This window comes from Heterodontus francisci, chromosome 7 (assembly GCF_036365525.1).
Source record: "Heterodontus francisci isolate sHetFra1 chromosome 7, sHetFra1.hap1, whole genome shotgun sequence".
In the NCBI taxonomy this organism is placed as follows: Eukaryota; Metazoa; Chordata; class Chondrichthyes; order Heterodontiformes; family Heterodontidae; genus Heterodontus; species Heterodontus francisci.
The window spans coordinates 126,243,326-126,261,969 of record NC_090377.1 but is presented as its reverse complement, the minus strand read 5'-3'; the positions used below and the strand labels follow the sequence as shown (position 1 = coordinate 126,261,969).

The window sequence follows — 18,644 nt, the reverse complement described above, 5'->3', positions numbered from 1 at the left end:
TGCTTCGCCCGCATTCTCTATTGTATTTACTTGTAATTATCTTGTATTTATGGACCCTAGTTTTGGACTCCCCAAAAGTGGTAACATCTTCTCTGTCTACCCTATTAAACCCTTTTATTATCTTAAAGACCTTCATCGGGTCACCCCTCAGCCATCTCTTTTCTTTGAGAGAGAGATCCAGCCTATTGAGTCTTTCTGGATATGTATAACCTCTCAATTCTGGTGCCATCCCTCTAATTTTTTTTTTGCACTTTCTCCAGTTTATCATTCTTGTAATATGGAGACCAGAACCGTGCACAGTATTCCAAGTGTGGTCTAGCCAAGGTTCATTCCAAGTTTAAAATTTAATTTCTGTTTTTGAATTGTTCCCATAGAACTGAACACTTGTTCTGTGTTTGCTATTTTAAAAATCTTTAGCGATTTGTCCATTTGTACTCCGAGATCCCTTTACTCCTCTAGCCCATTTAGACTCTTATTTTCCAAGGAATTCATGGCCTCCTTATTCTTCCTGCCAAAACCTATCTCCACAACCTCATCTATATTGAAATAAATTGGCCAATTACATGCCCACTGTGCATAAGGATTTGCTTTATGTTTAAATATTGAAAGATTTCTTCTTAAAAAGGTGAAGTATGGGACCAGAAAGGAAATCTCTCTGTGGAGGCTGAGGTAATAAATGAGTTATTAGCAGCGGTCTGCACAAAAGAGATTCTGTCAATGTCGCAGTAAAGGAGGGGGGTGAGGAAGTTGCTAAGGATAAAAATAGATAAAGAGGAGGTACTTAAAAGGCTGGCAGCCTTTAAAAAGTCATCCAGTCCAGATGGGATTCATTCTGGAATGCTGAGGAAAGTAAGGTTGGACATAGGAACATAGGAGCAGTAGGCCATTCAGCCCATCAAGCCTGCCCCGCCATTCAATATGATCATGACTGATCTTCCACTTCAATGCCTTTTTCCCACACTATCCTCATATTCCCGTATGTCATTTGTATTTAGAAATCTGTCAATCTCTACTTTAAACATACGCAATGACTGAGCTTCCACAGCCCTCTGACATTTCTCCTCATCTCAGTCCTAAGTGGCTTCCCCCTTATTTTGAAATTGTGTCCCCTGGTTCTAGACTCCTCAACCAGGGGAAGCATCTTAGCTGCATCTACCCTGTGTATCCCTTTAAGTATTTTGTAGGTTTCAATGAGATCACCTCTCATTCTTCGAAACTCTAGAGAATACAGGCCCAGTTTACCCAATCTCTCTTCATAGGACAGTCCCGCCATCCCAAGAACAATTCTGGTGAACTGTTGTTGCACTCCCTCTATGGCAATAATATCCTTCCTAAGGTAAGGGGACCAAAACTGCACACAGTACTCCAGGTGTGGTCTAACCAAGGTTCTATATAATTGAAGCAAGACTTCACTACTCCTGTACTCAAATCCTCCTGTGATAAAGGCTAACATACCATTCACTTTCTTAATTGCTTGCTGCACCTGCATGTTAGCATTCCGTGACTTATTGATGAGAACACTCAGGTCCTTTTATACATCAACACTTTCTAATCTCTTACCATTTAAGAAATACTCTGCACATCTATTCCTCCTACCAAAGTGGATAACCTCACTATTTTTATAGATAGGGGAGGCTCTGGCCACAATCCTTTAATCCCCCTTTGATATGGCAGCGGTGGCAGAGGACTGGAACACAAAGGTAGTGCAGGTGACGCTGTGCCTATTTAGCAAAATTGAAGCCCATGGGATTAAAGGGGCAATGACAGCATGATTAATTGGCTAAGAGAGGCTGAAAGGAGAGAGTAATGGTACTTCATTCAGACTGGAGGGAGGTTTGCAGTGGGGTCCCCCAGGGTAGGTATTCGGACCATTGCTCTTTTTGATATATATTAATTACCTGAACTTGGGTATACAAGACATAATTTCCAAGTCTGCAGATGACACAAACTTGCAAATGTAGAGCACAGTTAAGAGGGTAGAATGAGTTTTCAGGAGGACATAAACAGACAGGTGAAATGGGCACACACATGGCAGATGAAATTTAATTCAAAGAAATGAGAAGGGATTCATTTTTGGAGTAAGAATGAGGGACAATATGAACTAAATGGTACAACTTTAAAGGGGGTGAAGGAACAGAGAGGCCTGGGAGTTTACATACAGAAATCCTCAAAGGTGACAGGACATGTTGACATAATGTCACAAAGACCCCACCTGCCAAGAATGAGGCATATTAATTTCATCATATGAACATTAATTTTAAGTTGCTGGAATGAAGAAATGACTTGTTTAAAGAGATTAGCAGTGGCTGGAAAACATTTGCATACTAAGAGACAGTTGCCTGGAGACAATAGAACGGCTCCCTGATCCAATTAACCCAAATGGATTTTGATCAGACACTGAATGTTTAAGAAAGCCAGCATTCCAGGGTGTCTGCTAAGATGCAGAATCCACAAACGCAGGAGTTTGTTGAAACAGCTAGTCACATGACTAACCCGCTGGCCCAGGTTTTGTTTGAACTGCTCACAGCACAGTTTGGGTCAGACTGCAACTGAACTTGAAGAAAGAGCCTCTCTCCTGGCTCTCTCTCTCTCTCTCTCTCATGAATTTCCAGATCCACAGAAGACACTTAAACCTCAAGAGAGAAAAAGACTCCTACATCGAAACAAGTTTTAAAGCGTGCAGTAGGCCCCAACGAAACGGCAAGCCTTACTGGCAATCAAAGAATCTACATCGAACTCAAAGAACTGTAAATAAATCCCAGCTATTGCCTCAAACTTTTGCCCTTTTCTGTCTCTATCTGCATGTCTGTTTATCGCGTATGCATGCGAGCGTGATCGCGTCGCCTATTTGTAGTCGTTAACCGAATTAGAGTTTAAGGTTAATAAACTTCCACCTTTCTTGTTTAAATCCAAGAAAACCTGTCTGGTTAATTTCTTTGCCTTACACTTGGAGAGCAGTGAACAAGGATTCCCTGAAGGGGGAGCTAAAACACAGTGTTTTAAAAATTAAACCGTTACTGTCAAACCAGGCAAACGATGAGACGGAACCCCTAGACCCCTTTCTCACCTGGTTGTAACAATGTTTAAAAAAAGCATTTGGGATCCTTGAATTTTTAAACAGAGGCAGAGTACAAAAGCAAGGAAGTCATGCTAAACCTTTATAAATCACTGATTAGGCCTCAGCTGAGTACTGTGCCCTATTTTGGACAGTACACTTTAGTCAAGTCTGTGGAGAGGCTGCAGAGGAGATTTACCAAAATGATACCAGGCATGAAGGAGTTCAGTCATGTAAAGAGGCCAGAGAAAAAGTTGGGATTATTATCCCTAGAGCAGAAATAGTTAAGGGGAGATTCAATAGCAGTCAAAATCAATGGCTTCTTTCTGTGCTATGAAAACATACAAAGTTGAATGTTTCAAAAAGTGGAAGCAATTTGCAAACAGATGCTTTTAAAAACAGATTAGCATATTGCTGGGAATATAACATTTCCCTCGGTCCAAAAACGTTCAGTAAGCTCTTCAGCTAAATGTTTAGGGCCTCCATCATCTGTTTTCTGGCTAGCTACTAGAAAGCACATCAAGATGTCCTTAGTGATACCCCTTTCCAATTTTCCCTCTTCTCCCTGTTGGCACTCTCAGACAGCATGATTGAAACTGAAAGCGTAGGCAGTGATTTGCTTAAAGGAGCTCGGCCTTCTAATTCAGCAATTCTATCACTAGCAATTGGCAGTCCATTTGAACATTTTCACCGAAGAAGTATTAAATGCACAATAAGTCAATCAGTATCTGGAACTGAAAAATAGGTTAATGCTTCAGTCGAAACCCTTAATCAGAACAAGTCCATAATGGTAATGTGTTTTTCTCTTTCAGATGCTGGTTTCACAGAATGATACAGCACAGAAGGAGGCCGTTCTGCCCATTGTGCCTGTGCCAGTTCTTTGAAAGAGCTATCCAAATAGTTCCATTCCCCTGCCCTTACCTAATAGCCTTGCAAATTTCCCCCCTTCAACTATTTATCCAAATATTGTATCTTTTCTTTCAGACTCCCATCATTTACATTTTTCCTTTCTTGTTTCAATTTTTTCCCCACCCCCCAACCATCATGACATACGAACCTGGCCCTGAACTAGATGAACAGAGAACAATTAGGCCCTTTGCAGTCCCTCCTATTGACCGTTACCAAGTCTGAGATGCAGCTCACGAATGCTATTCAACCTTGTAGGTAATCCTCTTAATCCTTCACTGTTCAATTCTTTTTGCAGCCAATGCATCTCATTTGCCACTCATTTTGTCAGACCTACATCTGATGGGACTAATGTGACACTCTTCGGTACAGTTTATAACTACAACTTTGTTTCCGAACATCTATTGTAATAGCTTGCTTCACATCCTTGTACTATACAATAGCTTATGATAGGAAGGGGCCTCAACATGTTAGGAAGTGTCTATTTCTAGAATAGGTACATCGAGCCATTCAGAGTGACATAATAACTGAGGCAAAGGATTCTAGACAGCAAACCAACTAGTCACTGATGTGGACTCTCACTACCTCACTGAGTCAACTTGTTATCAATCCAGAATTGTTTTAACTTGTATTTCTACAACTTTTGTGGCATCACTTCACTCCATTTCAGGATGCCTACCCTTATCTTTTGTTTCTTACCCCAGTCTGATTCTTCCCCCTCGACTTTTCCACTTAATGTCCGGTCCAAAAAGATGTTCATTCTGGGCTTTATAAATAAGGGCATAGAGTACAAAAACAAGGAAGTTATAATAAACCTGTATAAAACACTGGTTCAGCCTCAGCAGGAGTATTATGACCAGTTCTAGGCACCACACTTGCAGAAAGATGCTAAGGCATTGGAGAGAGTGCAGTAACAATTCACAAGAATCCCGGGATGTGGAACTTCAGTCATGTGGATGGGCTGGAGATGCTGGACCTATTCTCCTTGAAGAAAAGAAGAGGAGGAGATTTGATAGAGGTATTCAAAATCATGAGGGGTCTGGACAGAGTAGATGCGGAGAAACTGTTCCCGTTGGCCGAAGGATCCAGAACCAGAGGACACCAATTTAAAGTGATCGGCTAGGTGAGTGGGACTCACCTAGTGATCGGCTAAGTGGGACTAGGTGAGCTGCACTTGCAGAGAGCCGGTACGGACACGATGGGCCAAATATCCTCTTTCTGTGCTGTAACCATTCTATGATTCATGCTCACCTTCATCCTTCCTGTTTCCCTTAGCCTCTCAATCATCATAGGAAAACGAGTAGCCCACTTGGCCTGTTCCACCATTCAATGAGATCTGCGGCCTAACTCCATATACCCACTTTTGCCCCATATCACTTAATATCTTTGGTTAATATCTGTCAATCTCAGATATAAAAATAACTGACCCAATGTCAACTGCTGTTTGAAGAGAATTCCAAATTGTTTACTACACTTTGTGTGAAGTAGTTTTTCCTAAATTCACTCCTGGAAGACCCGACTCTAATTTTTAAGCCACATCCCCGAATCCTAGATTTTCCTACCAGTGCAAATTGTTTCTCTCGATCTCCCCTTTCGGTTCCCCTTAATATCTTGAAAATTTTGATCAAATCATTCCTTAACCTTCTAAATTCCAGGGAATACAACCCCAGTTTGTGTAATTTAACCCTAGGAGTCCAGGTATCATTCTAGTAAACCTATGCTGCAGTCCCTCCAAGGCCAATATATCCTTCCTAAAGTGCGATGCCCCTAGCTGAACACAGTACTGCAGGTGTGGTCTACCCAGGGCTTTGTATAGTTGCAGCATGACTTCTAACCCCTTCTTTCTATTCCTCTAGATGCAAAGGTCAGAATTCCATTAGCCTTTTTGATCATTGTTGCACCAGTCCACGACACGCTAATGATGAATAATGACCCCAAAGTCTCCTTGAACCTCCACTGTTTCTAGCTTTTCATCATTTAGAAAGTACCCTGCTCTATCCTTTTTATGCCCAAATTAATTACCTTACTGAAATCCATTTGCCACAGATTTGCCCACTTAATCTATTAGTATCTCTGTAATTTTATGCTTCCGTTTACGCTGTTTACAATGCCGCCTATTTTTGGGTCATCGGCAAACTTAGAAATATGGCTCTCTATCACGTCACCTAAGTCGTTAATAGTGAACAGTTGGGGCCCCAGTGCAGATCCTGCCAGTTAGAGTACCTACTGGTTATTCCTACGCTCCGTCTCCTGCCACTCGGTCAATCTCTTCACCAGGTCAATAATTAAGCCTCAATTCCACGAGCTTCAACTTAAGCTACAAGTTTCCCATGAGGGACTTTATCGAATGTCTTCTTGAAGTCCATATAAATGAAATCCATAGACATTCCACTTGCCATCATTTTAGACTCCTCTTGAAAAGTTCAAGCTAGCCCTCTATGATCAGCTAAAAACTTCTGAAGTGTTCAGTCACTCTGCTTAATTATAGACTCTAGTAATTTCCTGATAATATATGTCAGGTTAACTGGTCTTTAATTCCCTGGTTTCACTCACTCAGCTTTCTTAAATAGAATAGGGGCGGCACAGTGGTTAGCACTGCAGCCTCACAGCTCCAGCGACCCGGGTTCAATTCTGGGTACTGCCTGTGTGGAGTTTGCAAGTTCTCCCTGTGTCTGCGTGGGTTTCCTCCGGGAGCTCCGGTTTCCTCCCACATGCCAAAGACTTGCAGGTTGATAGGTTAATTGGCCATTATAAATTGCCCCTAGTATAGGTAGATGGGAGGGACAGGTGGGAATGTGGTAGGGATATGGAATTAGTGTAGGATTAGCATAAGTGGGTGGTTGATGGTCGGCACAGACTCGGTGGGCCGAAGGGCCTGTTTCAGTGCTGTATCTCTAAACTAAATTAAACTAAAGAGTGGCATATGCAATTTTCCAATGGAAAGGGGAAATTCCTGAATCGAGAGAACTTTGGACGATCATAGTTAGGGCATCTGCAATGTTTTCAGGTATTTCATTTAAAACCTGGGGATGAAAACCATCTAGTCCTGGAGATTTGCCATTTTTAGTGCCATTTCTTTCTTTATTACTGTTAATTTGTTTATGTTAATTTTGGCTAGGCCCAATTAAAGCAGCAGAAGGCAAAGGCCCCGATCACCTCAGCAACTGATTAAACTAGCAGCTTGAAATCTCATTTACACAGGCTGAAACTGGGAGTGGTTAAAACTGTTGAGGGTAGCACAAACAGGAAACAGGGCGATACATTAGCTAAGGCAATGCACAAACTTATAAGGGAAATAAGCGGGAGATTTGTCTGTATAAAAAGAGATGATTTTAAAGCTATGGTACTGTCTGAAGTGCTAGTGTCTAAGCTTGACTGTGTCCTGCTTATCACACAGTCTTCTTCTTAGGCAGTCCCTTGGGATCAAGGATGACAATGTAACATTTCAATAAAGGCAAGACAAGAAACAAGGACCGAGTCTGCCTATCATTTTTCGGACAGATTTAACTTCATTGGTGAGCCAGCCACAGACACAAAACACAATAGTGGGGACAGTTGAGACTGGACTGAAGTGAAGCCTCGACCAGCAGGCCTGACTGCAGATGGGGGAAGATTCCAGATTTAGACTTCTTCCAACCCAAAGGACAGACGACCAACAAGACGCAGCAGGAAACCACGGACATTTGAAAGTATAATCCTGGAGTGGTGGATAAGTAATTATGTATAAAGTTGGTTTTGCTCCTTCACCTTCAACTCTTAAATAGCAGGGTGACGTGCAATTTTCCAATCTAAAGGAAGCATTCCTGAATCAAGTGAGCTTTGAAAGATTATGTATAGTTAGGGCATCTGCAATGTTCTCACGTCCTCCCTTTAAATCTTTGCGATGGAAACAACCTAGTCATGGGGATATGTCACTCTTTCATGTCATTATTTTATTCATTACTTATTGCTTGCATTAATTTTCATGCCAGGGTTTGGGGCGACAATGACTCATGGCCCTCCTGCCTTGGGCGCTATGGCATTGGAAGGATGATTGAGAATGGACAGAGACTTCTCGAGTTGTGTACCTATCATAACCTCTGCATCACCAACTCGTTCTTTTATACTAAACCCTGTCACCAGGTTTCTTGGAGGCACCCAAGATCACGTCGTTGGCACCAGCTGGACCCCATTGTCACAAGGCGAGCCTCTTTAAACAGCATTCAAATCACACGCAGTTTCAACAGTGCGGACTGCGACACCGACCACTCCCTGGTGTGCAGCAAGGTTAGACTCAAACCAAAGAAGCTGCATCACTCCAAGCAGAAGGGCCGCCCGCGCATCAACACTAGCAGAATTTCTCATCCACAGCTGTTACATAAGTTTCGAAATTCACTTGAAAAAGCCCTTCAAAACACTCCTACAGGGGATGCAGAGACCAAGTGGGCCCACATCAGTGACGCCATCTATGACTCAGCAATGACCACCTACGGCAAACGTGTGAAGCGGAATGTAGACTGGTTTCTATCTCACTTTGAAGAGCTGGAACCTGTCATAGCCGCTAAGTGCATTGCACTGCTGAACTACAAGAAAGCCCCCAGCGTGTTAACATCCGTAGCACTTAAAGCAGCCAGAGGCACTGCACAAAGAACAGCCAGGCGCTGCGCAAATGACTACTGGCAACATCTATGCAGTCGTATTCAGCTGGCCTCCGACACCGGAAACATCAGAGGGATGTATGATGGCATTAAGAGAGCTTTTGGGCCAACCATCAAGGAGATCGCCCCCCTCAAATCTAAATCAGGGGACACAATCACTGACCAACGCAAGCAAATGGACCGCTGGGTGCAGCACTACCTAGAACTGTACTCCAGGGAAAATGTAGTCACTGAGACCGCCCTCAATGCAGCTCAGTCTCTGCCAGTCATGGACGAGCTGGACGTACAGCCAACAAAATCAGAACTCAGTGATGCCATTGATTCTCTAGCCAGCGGAAAAGCCCCTGGGAAGGACAGCATTAGCCGTGAAATAATCAAGAGTGCCAAGCCTGCTATACTTTCAGCAATCTACAAACTGCTTTGCCTGTGCTGGGATGAGGGAGCAGTACCACAGGACATGCGTGATGCCAATATCATCACCTTCTATAAAAACAAAGGTGACCGCGGTGACTGCAACAACTACCGTGGAATCTCCCTGCTCAGCATAGTGGGGAAAGTCTTCGCTCGAGTCGCTTTAAGCAGGCTCCAGAAGCTGGCAGAGCGTGTCTACCCTGAGGCACAGTGTGGCTTTCGAGCAGAGAGATCGACCATTGACATGCTGTTCTCCCTTCGTCAACTACAGGAGAAATGCCGCGAACAACAGATGCCTCTCTACGTTGCTTTCATTGATCTCACCAAAGCCTTTGACCTCGTCAGCAGACATGGTCTCTTCAGACTACTAGAAAAGATCAGATGACCACCAAAGCTACTAAGTATCATCACCTCATTCCATGACAATATGAAAGGCACAATTCAGCATAGCGGCGCCTCATCAGACCCCTTTCCTATCCTGAGTGGCGTGAAACAGGGCTGCGTTCTCGCACCTAAACTGTTTGGGATTTTCTTCTCCCGGCTGCTCTCACACGCGTTCAAATCTTAAGGAGGAATTTTCCTCCACACAAGATCAGGTGGCTGGTTGTTCAACCTTGCCCACCTAAGAGCAAAGACCAAAGTACGGAAAGTCCTCATCAGGGAACTCCTCTTTGCTGACGATGCTGCATTAAATCTCACACTGAAGAGTATCTGCAGAGTCTCATCGACAGCTTTGCGGCTGCCTGCAACCAATTTGGCCTAAACATCAGCCTCAAGAAAACGAACATCATGGACGTCAGAAATGCTCCATCCATCAATATTGGCGACCACGCTCTGGAAGTGGTTCAAGAGTTCACCTACCTAGGCTCAACTATCACCAGTAACCTGTCTCTCGATGCAGAAATCAACAAGCGAATGGGAAAGGCGTCCACTGCTATGTCCAGACTGGCCAAGAGAGTGTGGGAAAATGGCGCACTGACACGGAACACAAAAGTCCGAGTGTATCAAACCTGTGTCCTCAGTACCTTGCTCTACGGCAGCGAAGCCTGGACAACGTATGTCAGCCAAGAGCGACGTCTCAATTCATTCCATCTTCGCTGCCTCCGGAGAATCCTTGGCATCAGGTGGCAGGACCATATCTCCAACACAGAAGTCCTTGAGGCGGCCAACATCCCCAGCTTATACACACTACTGAGTCAGCGGCGCTTGAGATGGCTTGGCCATATGAGCCGCATGGAAGATGCCGCAGGATCCCCAAGGACACATTGTACAGCGAGCTCGCCACTGGTATCAGACCTACCGGTCGTCCATGTCTCTGCTTTAAAGACGTCTGCAAATGCGCCATGAAGTCCTGTGACATTGATCACAAGTCGTGGGAGTCAGTTGCCAGCGATCGCCAGAGCTGGCGGGCAGCCATAAAGGCGGGGCTAAAGTGTGGCGAGTCGAAGAGACTTAGCAGTTGGCAGGAAAAAAGACAGAAGCGCAAGGGGAGAGCCAACTGCGTAACAGTCCCGACAACCAATTTTATCTGCAGCACCTGTAGAAGAGTCTGTCACTCTAGAATTGGTCTTTATAGCCACTCCAGGCGCTGCTTCACAAACCACGGACCACCTCCAGGCGCTTACCCATTGTCTCGCGAGACAAGGAGGCCAAAGAAGAAGAATTTTCATGAGTCCCTGTCTAATTCAAGATTAGGCTCCTTTGAATTTCTGGCATGCTGACCTCTTCCTCGACTGTAAATAGTGACGCAAAGTAATTATTCAACATGTCCTCCATTTCCTTATTTTCACTGCCAATATCACTCTTTACATTTTCAAGGGGCCCAAATTGCTCCTGACCATCCTCTATTTCATAATATGAATGTAAAAATGTGTTGATTTTGATATCCCTTGCAAGTTTCTTTTCCTACTCCCTTTTTGCAGCTCTTCCCATCTGTTTTGTCATTCTTTGCTGTTATTCCTATTCACCAGGATATGTGCTTATTTTTCGCATTTTGCATACTTTTCCTTTTAGTTTTCTCTTACCTCTTCAGTCATCCGTGCTTTTTTTATTTTTGGCAAGTAGACCTCTTGCCCCTTATGGGTATAAACTGTTTCTGTATCGCAAAATTCTTTTTTGAACACCTCCCTGCCGATTTTCTGCTGTTTTACCCATCAACAGATTTGCCCAGTTAACTGTGGATAGTCTCCGTCTCAATGCATTAATGTCAGCCTTACCTAAATCTAGAATCTTAGTTGCTGTTTCACGTTTCTCCCTTTCAAACACTACATTGAACTCGATTATAGTATGATCACTATTAGATAAATGTTCATGCACCATTAGGCTGTTAACTAAATCTGGCTCATTATTCATTACTAAACCCAATATGGCATGCCCACTTGATGGCTTAAGGAGATATTGTAGCAGAAAACTATCCCAGACACACTCAAGAAATTCACTACCTTTCTGACATGTGCTGATATGCTTGTTTCAATCCATATGGAAGCTAAAATTCCCCATTAAAATCACTCTGCCTTTGCTACACGCTTGTCTAATCTCTGCATTTATGCAACCTACCACTTGATAGCTGTTACCAGGAGGCCAATACACAACTCCCACTCCAGTCTTAAGTCCTTTCCTATTTCTTAATTCTATCCATAGTCTCAACTGCCTACTTTCCTCTCATTATATTCTGTTATCATTGAAGTCATTTCATCCTTAATCACAAAGGCTACTCCTCTTTCTCTACCATTTTCCCTACCTTTCCTGTAGAATCAAGAGGGCTGCTTTGTCCTGGGTGGTGTCGAGCCTCTGGAGTGTTGTTGGAGCTGCACCCACCCAGGCAAGTGGAGAGTATTCCATCACACTCCTGACTTGTGCCTTGTAGACGGTGGACAGGCTTTGGGGAGTCAGGTGAGTTACTCGACACAGGATTTCTAGCCTTTGACCTGCTCTTGTAGCCATGGTATTTATATGGCTATTCCAGTTCAGTTTCTGGTCAATGGTAACCCCCAGGATGTTGATAGTGGGGGATTCAGCGATGGTAATGCCATTGAATGTCAAGGGGAGATGGTTAGATTCTTTCTTGTTTGAGATATTGCCTGGCACTTGCGTGGCGTGAATGTTACTCGTCACTTATTAGCCCAAGCCTGGATATTGTTAAGATCTTGCTGCATTTCTACATGGACCTCTTCAGTATCTGAGGTGTCATAAATGGTGCCGAACATTGTGCAATCATCAGCGACCATCACCACTTCTGACTTATGATGGAGGGAAGGTCATTGATGAAGCAGCTGAAGATGGTTGGGCCAAGGACACTACCCTGAGGAACTCCTGCAGTTCCCAGTCCTGATCATCCTGCAGCCATGTGTCAGTAATCGCGTCATGTCATATCCTCCAAGTTAAAATTTCACCTGAAATTCATTCAATTTGTTCCTTATACTCTATGCTTTTGTATGATGCTTATTTGGGCCACACATCCTAACCTATCCTTCAGCTATACTCCTTTTACTCGCATGTTTCTTATCTCGCTCTCTCTCCTGGTTTAATTACTTTACATCTTATAGTTTTTTCTTTACCTGCAGTGACTAAAGCACAATTTCTGACTGTCACTCTACTCTGTTCCATTTCATTTGCTTTCGAACTATTAATAGTATTTTCAATACTCCATTTACAAAGGTAAAGGGAAATACCATGCAACAGCCACAGTAGTTGGCAATACAGTTGTACAAACCCTGTCACACAGACAACGTTTTGCATGTGGCCAGTGGGAGGAATTATAAAAATTGGAGGCAAGACCCTAGTTCCTATCCACCATCACAATGCGACAAAACTGCAAATAACGATGCCACTGGAAGAAGCAGCTATGCGGGCCATCCCACACATTGGACATTACGTACCCCCGTTGTCATTGAAATCATAATCCACAGAACTGGAACTTTTCAGAAGCATATCATGCATGTGTTACAAGATAATAACATTGAGGTTGGGATTAAGGAATTTGGAAATCATGAATGGCAGGAGATTGCCACCAATGTAGAACTATAACCTTGGGCAAGGCTGTTTCGATGGGACTAGCAACGTTAGTAGCACTGTTGATAGTCCTATGCATAGTAAGGAAAAAGATATGGGGAAGGAGGAAAAAACAAGAGCAGTGAAGCAAGCTTGATGGAAGGGGGAGAATATATTGAGAGGGGGAATAAGAAATAAGCAAAAAAACCTAAAGAATGTTGAGAAACGGGAAGGAAGAAGTTAAGTTGAAAATGAACATAAAGGACAGTTGGGGGCAGATGACAATGTGTGCAAAATTAAGTTAGAAAACAAAGGCCCTTATCACCTCAGCAATTTATTAAATTAGTAACTTGAAAACGTATTTACCACAGGCCGAAACTGGGAGTGGCTGAGACTGCTGAGGGAAGCACAGCCAGAAGACAGGGTGATGCACCATATAATACAATGCACAAACTTATAAGCAATCATGGAGGTCATGAAAATAAGCAGGAGTTTTGAGAGGAATGATCCGATGAAGGCTATGGTACTGACTCAAGAGCTGGTGCCTTGTCTTGACTATATCCTGCTTATCGCACTGTAACACTGAAATAAGGGCAAGACAAGAAATGAGGACCAAGCCTTCCTATCATTTTCCCCAGCAGATTTAACTTCATTTAACTGCACCCTGTCCCTGATTTACTATTAGTTTCCTTGGGATGTCCAGCACGCTACTCTCTTTCTCTACTCTAAATACTGATGCAAAGTAATCATTTAATATATCCTCCATTTCCTTATTTACATTTTTAAGGGGCTGCTCTTAACTGCCCTCTTTTTCCCATCATAACTGGAAAGATTTTGAGTGTTGAATCTGAATTGGATTTTCTGTAAGTAAAAAATAGCTCCCTCTACTTACCCCCTAATCTTCATAACTTTGTTTTTTAAACTGTTTAGTGTTTTTTGTCAGACAAAACCAAAATCTTTCAGCTGATTTCTTTTCTGCCAAAGTCACTATTCTTGGCAACTTCAATATTCCTCCTCAGCAAAGGCACTAGTTCACCTTTTCCATTAATCAGTGCAATACTAATGTAGAACCCATTGCTCTTCTCAATGAGTGGGCACAACTTATCAATTAGCTCACCTGATCATCCCAAAAATTCAGTCAGTCAATCTAATTTTGTAATTTTCAATCTTAACTCTTGGGCTGTAAATGTCTCCCCCACTGGGTCTTTTGATTACTGCTCCCTGTCGACCTCCTGCAATGTAGTATGCACGTATGGCACAATAACACTATATGCTGAGATGGTCTCGGCAAATTCTTAGTTGCCTTTCCCTCACGTTCATTCTGTTGTCCTTCCCAGTTGTACCAGTGAAGTAACAAATGTTAATTTAGCTGGCATGGAAGATTTTTTTAAAAATACCCTCTAGCCTATCCAACAGGTCTATTGCTACAGCTATGTTCAATGGCGCTTTTCATTCTGCTGTCTCTCATTAAAAACCATGGCACATCATCATGATTTGTCTGGTTTATCCTGAGCAAACATTACGCTTGAAAAGGAGCATCAACTACTGTCTCCATAAATCCATCAGATTTGTAATTCATATTAATTTATAAACGTGTAAAGAACCCCCCCTCGATTTCTTCCATCATGCGAGAGCTGGAGCTTTATCTGGCTGGAGCAAAGATCACCTTTTTAAAAAAAAAAGTAGGGCCTGTATAGGATTACCGGGGCCAGAGGAATCTCTTGGACAAGTTTCGATTGCTTGGGGGAGGCGGGGGCAGAGAGGAATTTCCACAGATTTTTCTTCCCAAATTGGTTTGGGTTTTTATCTCCTTTTCTGCGCCTCCCATAGAGCACATGGTTTTGGGTGGGGTGGAGAGTGTATATACTGTAATACATAATGCTTGGGAGAAGCTAGATGGACCAAAGCGTCTTTTCCTATTCATCATTTCTTTTATGTTCGTATGTCTTATTTCTACTAACTTTGAGATCTTCCACATTCCAAACCTCTTGATTGAGGTATCCCTCCCATCATTCTTATGTTCTGACTCTGAACTTAACTTGGCCTCATGCCCTCTCTTCAATCTCTCATTTCCTCTGCCCATCTTTCTTTTTGCTGATATTTGCTCACACTTTTCCTATACATAAGAGAGGTTGCCCTCCATACCCTTAATACCAATTATTTCTTTTATATCAGTATTTTATGGAATTATAGAGCTGTTAGCTTAAAAATTATCAGCATTAAAGTTTGTCAGCATAGTTTGCAAGTATAAGAGCCTATTGACCGGTGATTTCGTTGCCTATTTTATGCGTTTGTGGAACTTGAATTATTTACTGATGTAGTGCACCATTGCTCGAATATCGATCTATATCCCTTTCAACATTTTTTGTAATTTCCAAAATCTTAAAAAATAATATATACTGCTAGTTCCATCCATCACATGGCTGTATGTTCTTAACCCCAGTAGCTTAGCTGGGCAACATTCGGAATGCCTTTTCCACGAAACATACCTGACATACTAAATTCAGTGCAGCTCCCAGCATTCAGCAACTTTATTAATTTGTCAAATTTATTCTTGCTGGCCGGTAGGAGTCCACTTCCCAGCAACACTATAGGCCCATCTCTCCGCTGGCTCGCAGTTACCTACTCGTTAAAAAGGACAAAGAACAGGTTAGTCTCAAATAAGGTAAGATAAACATCTATACAGAGACATGCAAACCACTAGGAATCTATCCTTCATGATTAAATATGTACACACACCATGGAACTGAGCACCACAGACTCATAACCAATATTCCATCAGTTACACCTCCTCTGATATTAGTTTAAGAATGCAACAAAATGCTCGTACTAACTTAACCCTTCACAGAGCAGGGAATCAGCGAATGGGGACTAAATACAACTACTTATAAGACGATGGACTGTAAACATTACAGACCCCGACCCCAACAGTTACTACTCCCTCAGTAGCCAGGTCAGTAATACTGCTAATTGTGATTTAAAGAAACCAAATGAATGAACTAAAAGATGCAGCCACCCTGGATGAGTAATTCCACAATGTAATGTGGCTTAGAGCCCAGTTTCGCCCCCTGTTTAGATGGCGTTAGTCGATCTCAGCTAATGTGTAATCACTGGGCTAGGGACGAGGGAGGAGAAAAAAAAGCGAATAAAATTAGCTAGGGTACTCATTAGAAACACAGAACATAGAAACACAGAAAATTTATGGCACAGGAGGCAGACAGTTGGCCTATTGTGTCTGGGTAAGCCAAAAAGGAGCTATCCAGTCTAATCCCACTTTCCAGCTTTTATTCCACAGCCGTCTAGTTACAACACTTCAAGTGCACATCCAAGCATTTTTTTAAAAAAATGCAATTAAGGTTTCTGCCTCCACCACACTTTCAGGCAGTGAGTTCCAGACCCTCACTACTCAGTGTTTCCTGTAAGCTGCGTGGCTGAGCCCACACAGGCCCCTCAAAGTTGCCACGCAAAAAAAAATTTTTTAAGGGGACGGGCACTTCAACAAATTACCCATATAACCTAAAAAAATAAAAATAGAGGGTACATTGCCATCTGTTCCTATTCATTGAAGCATGTAGACATCGTGAGGGGAGATTGGGTTCGTCGGTGGCATCCTTCATGGCTGAATAGCATCCAGTCACCAAATATGTTCATACAAGAATGGCTACATGGGTGATGTACCAAAACCTACCATTGTATGTGGAACTGCACACTAGTCAGTTGATCAAAATAAATTAGACAACACCAGTGTTGAAAAGAGCTAAAATTTTCATTTCAGTATCCGTTAAAAGGCTTACTTCACAGAATATTGCAGTAATAAAAGATGCCTTGGTCGTTAAAGACAATTAACAATAATGAATAGATAATTACTGGATACTAAAAATCCTTAAACACTAAAAGGATCACATCCCATCACAGAATACATACTGCAAAGCACTGCTCAGCAACTGGATCTTCATCTTTAGGGGAATGCTGCAGAGCTCTACGCATTTCTTCAGATTCTGCATAATCAACAGGCCGCAAACCGAAGATATTGCTGAGGAGACAATTTAAAAGTGTACATTTCAGCAACTTGGTACATGACAGATTTATTCCTAAAACACATGATGAAATGCGATCAACCAGGGTTCAATTGTTCACAGCACTATTTTTTGGGAAAACTCACGCTTGATCATTTTGGATAATCAACCCTTATTCAAAAAACATACTAAGCAAAGTCTATAAAGACATATTCACCATCTCAGACATTGAGCACAGGACGCGCAGTTCAAGCAGCTCAGTATTTTGTATCAATTTAACACTTGGAGGACACAAATTTCTACAAACAAAATGATCATTCACAAATTTTACAGAAAACCATCTCACTGAATGGCGGAACAGGATCGGTGGGGGGTGGCGCGAATGACCTTCTGTTCCTATTTTCCAAAATCCTCATTGCAAAATGTGCTTTAGAAGAACTTGAAATATTGCTTTGATGTATTTATACAATTTTAAGAGTGCCCCCTTCTGTGCTTTAAAATTGCAAGGCATATTTAAGAAAATTGTACATAAGAGTCGCAGGTTGGCCAAATCAAACCCCTATGCATACACATAGGTAAAAATAACCAAGGGGAACAACTTATTAGAGTTAACATGTTTAAAAAAAAAGCAATGGAGAAAATAATGGGACTTAAGGCAGATAAACCTCCAGGACCTAATGATTTCCATTCCGGGGTATTAAAAGAAACTGGTGGGGAAATTGCAAACACGTTAGTCACAATTTTCAAAAGCACTCTAGATTCGGGGATTGTGCCATTGGATTGGAATATTGCAAATGTCACTCTAGTTAAGACAAGTGGCTACCAGATTCCAACTGGTCTATGGAATCTGCAATTAACTGCATACACATCAGCAGCTGGCTGCCAAAATCTGACTTAGAAGCCCATATACAAGATCTCAATGCTAATCCCACATTTCTCACTCTGCTCAGAGTGATTCAATGAAGATTTACAAAAGCATTCCTCTGAAAAACATGCGCCCAGCACAAACAAGGAAATGTTCTTGCGTACTAAAAAGTCAGGATTATCAAAATCTTGTGCAAATACAACTAATTTGGCGCAAAAATGGGTTTGTGCCATTTTTGAACATGTATTTAGTACTGTGCAAATTTTAGTGATCATACATAAAGGGAAAGCTTCCTCAGTGCCAATTTTTTCCAAAACACATTCATTATTTAATGGGCACATGTAACTTAAGCAATTGGTTGAAATCTAATGAAACAGCACTTCTTGAGATCGTACTTCAGTGCTAATCAATGCATCAACTTAGGCAGCTTTAACTTAATTAGTATAGAACAAAGCTGGCAGTCAGATGAAAGAAAACCTCGAGTCAAGCTCCACACTATTCGTAAAAGGGTTTGATAGCATTTACATACAAATGTTTCCACTTGTGGGGAGAAAACAACTAGGGGCCATAAATACAAGATGGTTACTAATAAATCCAATAGAGAAGGTTTAAACTAACTTGGCAGGGGGTAGAAACTGGGAGATCATACAAGAGAGGAACACCAAGGTGTACAGAAAATTGGGAGAGACAGATACTACAGTAGGAAATAGCAAAGTATTAGGGTGGGGTCAGAGTGAGTGCGTAGACAGTACTAGAGAAGGGAG

At 42.2% G+C, this 18,644-nt stretch overlaps 1 protein-coding gene across 1 annotated transcript in view; it reads right to left on the bottom strand.

Moving 5' to 3' along the window:
- The window catches only part of bard1 (BRCA1 associated RING domain 1), a 192,075-nt gene that overhangs the window by 42,139 nt on the left and 131,292 nt on the right, over positions 1 to 18,644 (bottom strand). The window contains exons 7-8 of the mRNA XM_068036136.1: positions 16,924 to 17,032; positions 15,489 to 15,621 (exon numbers count right to left, since the gene is read on the bottom strand). Of these exons, the coding sequence (XP_067892237.1) occupies positions 15,489 to 15,621; positions 16,924 to 17,032 (242 nt within the window). The remainder of the gene's footprint in view (positions 1 to 15,488; positions 15,622 to 16,923; positions 17,033 to 18,644) is intronic.